Source organism: Populus euphratica, unplaced genomic scaffold (assembly GCF_000495115.2).
Source record: "Populus euphratica unplaced genomic scaffold, PopEup_1.0 scaffold354.1, whole genome shotgun sequence".
In the NCBI taxonomy this organism is placed as follows: Eukaryota; Viridiplantae; Streptophyta; class Magnoliopsida; order Malpighiales; family Salicaceae; genus Populus; species Populus euphratica.
This window is the reverse complement of record NW_011500241.1, coordinates 183,760-192,029: the sequence shown is the minus strand read 5'-3', so window position 1 is coordinate 192,029 and position 8,270 is coordinate 183,760. Positions and strand designations below refer to the sequence as shown.

The 8,270-nt window shown below is 27.8% G+C and overlaps 1 protein-coding gene across 1 annotated transcript; it reads right to left on the bottom strand.

Moving 5' to 3' along the window:
* Window positions 1-5,969: 5,969 nt before the first annotated feature.
* Window positions 5,970-8,140, bottom strand: LOC105112571 (methionine aminopeptidase 1D, chloroplastic/mitochondrial-like). The gene is made up of 3 exons (XM_011008306.1): window positions 7,745-8,140; window positions 7,030-7,077; window positions 5,970-6,429 (listed from the first exon to the last, which is right to left on the bottom strand). Exons 1-3 carry the CDS (start codon window positions 7,920-7,922, stop codon window positions 6,260-6,262), a joined length of 396 nt encoding a protein of 131 aa, XP_011006608.1. The 5' UTR covers window positions 7,923-8,140; the 3' UTR covers window positions 5,970-6,259.
* Window positions 8,141-8,270: the final 130 nt, after the last annotated feature.

Genomic DNA, 8,270 nt, shown 5'->3' with positions numbered 1-8,270 from the left:
AATATATATATATATATATATATATATTAGTGAAAAAAATAAACATTCTATCCTCATTAAATATTTTTAAACTAATTATTTTAAAAAATATATTATTAGACCATTACATAACTATTCATAAAGAAATCTATAATGTCATCATAAAAAATAAACCCTAATATGCTTAAACAAAATTTGTTTAATTGGATAATTACTTAAATATTATTTTAATTAATTGATTTAAAGAGATTTTTTATTAATTGTTTATTGAAAAGTGATACTTACAAAACAATCAAGTGCATCTAACCTAAAACAGAAGCACAACCACACTTAGGCCTAGAAGGCAAGGCCACACATTTTTTTTTGGTTTTTTTTTTAAAAAGTAGATAGTATGTTGTTCATTTAATTTTTTAAAAAAAATAAAACAACATATCATCTTTTAATTGACTTTGTGACCATTGTTGGATTCTGAATTTTGAGATTTTAAACACCTAATTTTTAAAATACATGTAAGACAATGTAAGAACCATAATAAAATGATTCAAAACCAAAAAAAAAAAAAAAAAGCCTAAAACAACCCTTAAAAAAAAACCGAATAAAAAAATATTTATGGTCCTAATCTATTTTCTACGACATGTTCAAAGAAAAACATTATCTTCATGAACCTCTTATTTCTAAGCCTTTTTAGTTTATAAAAAAGTGATCAACACACCATTTTCTCTCCAAAAAAAATCAAGTACATCTAACCTAAAATAGAAGCACAACCACACTTAGGCAAAAAAATAAAACAACATATCATCTTCTAATTGACATGGCAACCATTGTTGGATTCTGAATTTTGAGATTCTAAACGCCTAATTTTGAAAATACATGTAAGACAATGTAAGAACCATAATAAAACCATTCAAAAAAGAAAAACCTAAAACAACCCTAAAAGAAAAAAAAAATAAAACCAAATAAAAAATATTTATGGGTCCTAATCTATTTTCTATGACATATTCAAAGAAAAATACTATCTTCATGAACCCCTTATCTTTAAGCCTTTTTAGTTTATAAAAAGTGATCAACACACCATTTTCTCTCTCTTTTTTTATATTTTAGGAACTCTTTCTTCTTTAAAATTTTAAAGAGAAAAATATAAAATAAATAAAGTTTGTGATTAAAACGTGAAACCTCAAAACATAGTGACCAAAATAAAAAGGAAAAAACTATAAGAACCAAACTATAGTTTTCCATGCCTTGTTAACAATAAAAAAGAAAAATGAGTTATTGTTTTGTTTTTGTGTTAAATTTAGTTCCAATTGTTTTAAATTTCTTAATTGATAAATCAAATTATATTTTTCAAAATTGAGTATTAATTTGGTGCGGTCACATGTTTTAACATCATAAATGATAAAATTATCAAGCTTAACATTATTTGAACAAACATTAAATGATAAAATTAAAAATACAAAAATATAGAACTATTCAAAAACAAAACAAAGGAATTGAATTCAAGAAAACTATAACAATCCATAGCATACTAAGTCTAGCACTATATTAATTGAAATAGTAGATTTTATTTATTTATTTATTTACTCTTGTGATGCTGCAAGGTGGTTTTTAAAAATATATTTTTATTTAGTTTAAAATAAAAATAGATATTTGCAATTGAAGGGTATTTCATGGGAAAATATTTTAATTAAAATATATGAAAAGGCAAACAAAAAGGTTGTATAGAAAAAGTCAAGTCATTTGGGCTTGAATGACAAGGTTTATGAGCCTAACCAAATACAAATAAACTTTGATAAACATGGACATACAATGTCAGTCTTAATATATGATATTTTTTCATTTTATTTTTTTTAATCACATAAATAACATGGTAATACTAAGTCTAGCACTATATTAATTGAAATAGTAGATAATGATTTCCTTTCAGGTTTTATTTATTTATTTATTTATTCTTGAGGTTTTATTTATTTATTTATTTATTCTTGTGATGCTGCAAGGTAGTTTTTAAAAATATATTTAATTTAGTTTAAAATAAAAATAGATATTTGTATAAAAAAATATGATTTAAATTTCCTAAATATTTATTTTTTATTTAAACAAATTATTCCTTTCTTACTTAAGCATTGTTTTACCAAAATTATTTTAGCAATATTTTTTAATTAAAGGTAAAGGCAATTAAAATAATTCTTTGTAAAAATATGAATAATTTAAATAAACAAAAAAAATATTTCTCTTCAATCTAAACTGAATTTTCTTATTAATACATTTATTTTTTTAACAAAAACATGTTTTTTTAATCATAAACATCATATTTTAAATAAAAAGACTCATCATGATCTGCAAAGAAAGTTTTAATTAAAAGAATTGAAAATCATGTTTTGATATTTTGTATGCAATCAAAGGGAAAAACAATTAATCTAATAGAATCTTAAAAAGAAATATAATAAAAAAATAACAAAATATAAATTTTATTTTTATAACCCCTTATTTTTTTTTTAAGTTTTTTTAGTTCTTCTAGACACAACAAGTTACTTCTTATTCATATTCATGCTCATTAATTAAAAAAACATTTAGCATACTAGGTTCATATATAATAATTTATGAAATAATTGTTAATATTATATATATATATATATATATATATATATAACAATTGAAGGGTATTTCATGGGAAAATATTTTAATTAAAATATATGAAAAGGCAAACAAAAAGGTTGTATAGAAAAAGTCAAGTCATTTGGGCTTGAATGACAAGGTTTATGAGCCTAACCAAATACAAATAAACTTTGATAAACATGGACATACAATGTCAGTCTTAATATATGATATTTTTTCATTTTATTTTTTTTAATCACATAAATAACATGGTAAAAAAATAAACAAATAAATAAATGATACATGATCTACCAGTAATGATTTGTCGCTAGAAAGTTGAGATCCAAGTTTTTAAATTAAAAAAAAAAGCTCTTTTCATTTATTTTTCATCTAAAAACATGTAAAAATTCCCTAAGCGTCTAAATAACTTATTTTCAACTTTAAAACACCCTTAGACCAATTAAAAATTTCTAAAATTAAATTAAATAAAAAATATATCTCAAGTCCTAATCTATTTTTATTAGTGAAATGAAAGTTCGAAAACATTTACTTTTTTTTTATCAAGAGAAACGGAATAAAACTAAGATCTTTTTTTTTTAGTAAAAGAATGTGATCAACCAATCATTTTCATTCTTCTTTCTAATTTTTCAATGACATTTTCTGTCTCTCAAAATTGATGGACCGAAACATAAAACAAATAAAATATAGAATCTAAACATAAAATTCTAAGAGTAAAGGGACAAAAAAGAAGTAAATTGAGAGTTTTTGGATGAAAAAAGAACTTTCTTTTGACATTATGAAAAAACCCCTTATTTTTTTTTTAAGTTTTTTTAGTTCTTCTAGACACAACAAGTTACTTCTTATTCTGTAAAATTGGAATCTAATTTGATTTTGAAATTGCATCAAACAAAATAAATTGTTGAGAAGATATAAACAGTTAAAATATTACAAATAACATAAGAAATGATGAAATTAATATGAAATTATAAAATTAAAAATTAATAAAGCTGATACGAAAAAGAAAAATACGGCATTGTTGAATTGAAGGTGCCATCCGAGAAAATATTTTAATTAAAATTTATGAAAAAACAAACAAAAAAGTTGTGCCAAAAAAGTCAAGTCATTTGTGCTTGAATGACAAAGTTTATGAGCCTAACCAAATACAAATAAGCTTTGATAAACATGGACATACAATTTCAGTCTTAATATATGATATTTTTTTTTTGTTTTTTTTTTAATCACATAAATAACATGGTAAAAAAATAAACAAATAAATAAATGATACATGATCTACCAGTAATGATTTGTCGCTAGAAAGTTGAGATCCAAGTTTTTAAATTAAAAAAAAAAGCTCTTTTCATTTATTTTTCATCTAAAAACATGTAAAAATTCCCTAAGCATCTAAATAACTTATTTTCAACTTTAAAACACCCTTAGACCAATTAAAAATTTCTAAAATTAAATTAAATAAAAAATATATCTCAAGTCCTAATCTATTTTTTTGTGAGATGAAAGTTCGAAAACATCTCAATAGTACTTTTTTTTATCAAGAGAAATTGAATAAAACTAAGATCTTTTTTTTTTAGTAAAAGAATGTGATCAACCAATCATTTTCATTCTTCTTTCTAATTTTTCAATGACATTTTCTGTCTCTCAAAATTGATGGACCGAAACATAAAACAAATAAAATATAGAATCTAAACATAAAATTCTAAGAGTAAAGGGACAAAAAAGAAGTAAATTGAGAGTTTTTGGATGAAAAAAGAACTTTCTTTTGACATTATGAAAAAACCCCTTATTTTTTTTTTAAGTTTTTTTAGTTCTTCTAGACACAACAAGTTACTTCTTATTCTGTAAAATTGGAATCTAATTTGATTTTGAAATTGCATCAAACAAAATAAATTGTTGAGAAGATATAAACAGTTAAAATATTACAAATAACATAAGAAATGATGAAATTAATATGAAATTATAAAATTAAAAATTAATAAAGCTGATACGAAAAAGAAAAATACGGCATTGTTGAATTGAAGGTGCCATCCATGGTGGATGCAGAGAGAGTTCACAGAGATGCATGGAGTCTTTTAGTGTATCACTGTAATAACGCAAACATGTAACATCCGGGCCCTTGAAAGTTGTTTTCGTCACATGTGATCCATAATATCAAAGGCATTCAAAGAACCAAGGGAAAGGCAGTTTAGAATTTTTCCAGAGGACATGGAGATCATGACCAAACGAAAAGCATTGGGTACTCCGAACAACCTCAAACTATGCTATTAGGATTCGATTTCTGTAGCGAATAAATTTCTTCTGACTACAAACTTTCAGTTGCAAGTCATTAGCTGATTAATGTCACAAACCTCTATGACCACCTTTTCAAGTGATAGCAACACAAGACAAGATGCCCGAGGATTCCTTGACACGGACAAACACGGCGAAATGCTTGATTACATGCACATGAAAATATCCAAAGGAATTGTTAAAATTCAGTGCTCATTCGTTCAAATAATTTTTTTTTTAGTAAAAGAATGTGATCAACCGATCATTTTCATTCTTCTTCCTAATTTTTCAATGACATTTTCTTTCTCTCAAAATTGATGTACCGAAACATAAAACAAATAAAATATAGAATCTAAACATAAAATTCTAAGACTAAAGGGACAAAAAATAAGTAAATTGAGAGTTTTGGGATGAAAAAGAACTTTCTTTTGACATTATGAAAAACCTCCCTGTTATTTTTTTTGTAAGTTATTTTTTTTGAAGTTTTTTTGTTTGTTCTAGACACAACAAGTTACTTCTTATTCTATAAAATTGGAATCTAATTTAATTTTGAAATTGCATCAAACAAAATAAATTGTTAAGAAGATATAAACAGTTAAAATATTACAAGTAACATATGAAATGATGAAATTAATATGAAATAAAGTTGATACGAAAAAGAAAAAGACGGCATTGTTGAATTGAAGGTGCCATCCATGGTGGATGCAGAGAGAGTTCACAGAGATGCATGGAGTCTTTTAGTGTATCACTGTAATAACGCAAGCATGTAACATCCGGGCCCTTGAAAGTTGTTTTAGTCACATGTGATCCATAAATATCAAAGGCATTGAAAGAATCAAGGGAAAGGCAGTTTAGAATTTTTCCGGAGGACATGGAGATAATGACCCAACGAAAAGCATAGAGTACTCCGAATAACCTCAAACCATGTTATTAGGATTCGATTTCTGTAGCGAATAAATTGTCTTCTGACTACAAACTTTCAGTTGCAAGTCATTAGCTGATTAATGTCACAAACCTCTATGATCACCTTTTCAAGTGATGGCAACACAAGAAAAGATGCCCGATGATTCCTTGACACAGACAAACAGGGCAAAATGCTTGATAAAATGCACATGAAAATATCCAAAGGAATTGCTAAAATTCAGTGCTCATTCGTTCAAATAATAATCTCGTTTTGGTATAGCATTGCTAATCATGTTTAAGTCACGCAGCATGGCCAACCATAGCTTACATCATACAATCAAAGATGAACTTACCGGAATTACAGAGGAAAAAAAGAGGTATCAATGATGATGATGATGATGATACAAGTAAAGAATAGAGTGCCTGCTCCCATCCAAGTTTTGATTTGGGAGAGGCAAACATTCACATCTGGATGACGTAAACTCCACAATGGAAAGTTTTGAGAGTATTAGCTGCCCCTTGCTGGTCCACTTGAACACTGGGTCAATATCTCAGCCCCGTCTTTTGTGATTAGAATGGTGTGCTCGAACTGTGCTGATAGGCTTCCATCTTCGGTTACAACTGTCCAGTTATCATCCCACATTACAGGGTTAACGCTACCAATTGTCAACATGGGTTCTGCATTAATTCACCATGGCAATTGGTGGGTGAGAAAGGAGGGAGGTCAGTCATTTACCATATACAATAGTCCACAAGAAAAGAAAAGGAAGCTACAACTTCCAAGTGATTCCATTTGTACATGTGAGACTAGCAGTTGAAGTTGCTAGTGCTGGGAATGGAGTCACTTGGAATGATCTTTAACTAATGGACGTGAGCACAAATCCATGTGTGTGAATGTTCAACCAATCTATTCCTGATTGACTCAATTGGTATGGAAGTTATATATAACATGGGAAAACCATAGAAAACACAACTTATTTGAATGTCAGGAGGGACAGAATCAAAACACTCACATCAAGATGTTTTAAGAGAAATGTGAAGCAATTAACAACAGAAATTTAATTCATACTGTAAATTATCGAACACCTCCCCAGAAAAAAATTATCAACAGAGATACTAAATGTTTTCATCCCTCCAAATATCATTAGATTCTCCATTCCTTGGAGCTGCAATATTACCACTTTTGCTTTGATTAGAAAACTTGAATTCATCAGGACATTTCATATCACATGCATATGAATTAATGAAGCGTGTAAGGTAAATTTCACATGTAAATACCAATAGTGAAGGTCTGATTCAACATCATACGCCCACCATCATTGTTTCCTGAAAAGAACATAACATTGTTTGTGTTAAGATTATTAATATTATCTTTTGGAAAGAAAAAAAATTGCATTAATGCTGGCATCTGGGAGAAAAAGGAGAAATAAGAAAAATTCTTTATTGCGATCATATAGGTAAGGCTCAGTCTAATAGGAAATGTTTCTGTATCTCTATCTGCAATTACATTAAGAATAGTACTCAAGGTACCAGATTACTATATTGTTGCCCAACTAGCTCTTTAAACAAACTTATCAAAAGTTCCCCTTTCATCTTTACTATATTTCAGCATTCTATGCAGATTGCTATTTCATTCGTTCCATGGTCAATAAAATAACATGAGAACCTGCAGCTCTTTTATGTTTAGCAAACTTCAGTGCATCTAGCAAATCAAATTGTGTGAGTGTCCCTTGCTCATCTTTTTCAATACTTCCAAATTCTCATTTTCATTCGGAAACATCTAGATATTGTGGAGGCTTTGATATACAATCATGCAGAATGGCACAAAAAGATCCATGTATAGCTGGCCCCAACTAGGTTGGGATTAAGGCTTCGTTGTTCCAAATCCCAGAACCTAACAAGTGAAGGGTGCAAGGGGACACCCAGCTATTATTAAAACCACATAACATGTGAAATGAAATAGCAGAGGAGAGTTCAAAGTCAGGTCAATTACTGAAGTGCTGAACAACTGGATCGGCATGGAATACACGTCCAACACCATGGCCAACAAAATGTCGGACAACACCGTAACGATATTTATCTGCATGGTCACTTGAGAAAACATAATCATAAGTGAGTATCAAATCAAAACTGAAATGTTTTTGTTTGTTTGTGTGAGCGAGCGTGGTCATGGGAAAGCGTGCATTTTTGTGTGACACATATACAAGCTAAAGATTTCGATGATGCTTGGTAACTAGAGATGAAAAGATCCCCTTGGAAGTCAGAAAAAAATTGAAATTGAAGAGATTTTAAAATTCCTCAAATATGTAGGGCATAGTTTTCAAGTTCTTCATAAAGTTGATAAAATCATTAGTCAATAAATATCATCGATTCACCAGTAGTCAATAAAATATTCACAATAGAGGATAAACCAAGGGCAAGAAATGCAGAAATTAAAACGGTAAAAATACTATATATATATATATAGTGGGAATGTAAGATTCATTATATATATATATATATATATATAATGAATCTGA

Excerpts from the sequence above, each read along its gene's own strand:
- LOC105112571 (XM_011008306.1), bottom strand. The coding sequence starts at position 7,922 with ATGACCACGCTCGCTCACACAAACAAACAAAAACATTTCAGTTTTGAT. Across the intron at positions 7,078-7,744 it reads TCCAGTTGTTCAGCACTTCA|GAAACAATGATGGTGGGCGT; the intron begins GTAATTGACCTG and ends TGTTCTTTTCAG. Across the intron at positions 6,430-7,029 it reads GAATCAGACCTTCACTATTG|AACCCATGTTGACAATTGGT; the intron begins GTATTTACATGT and ends GAATTAATGCAG.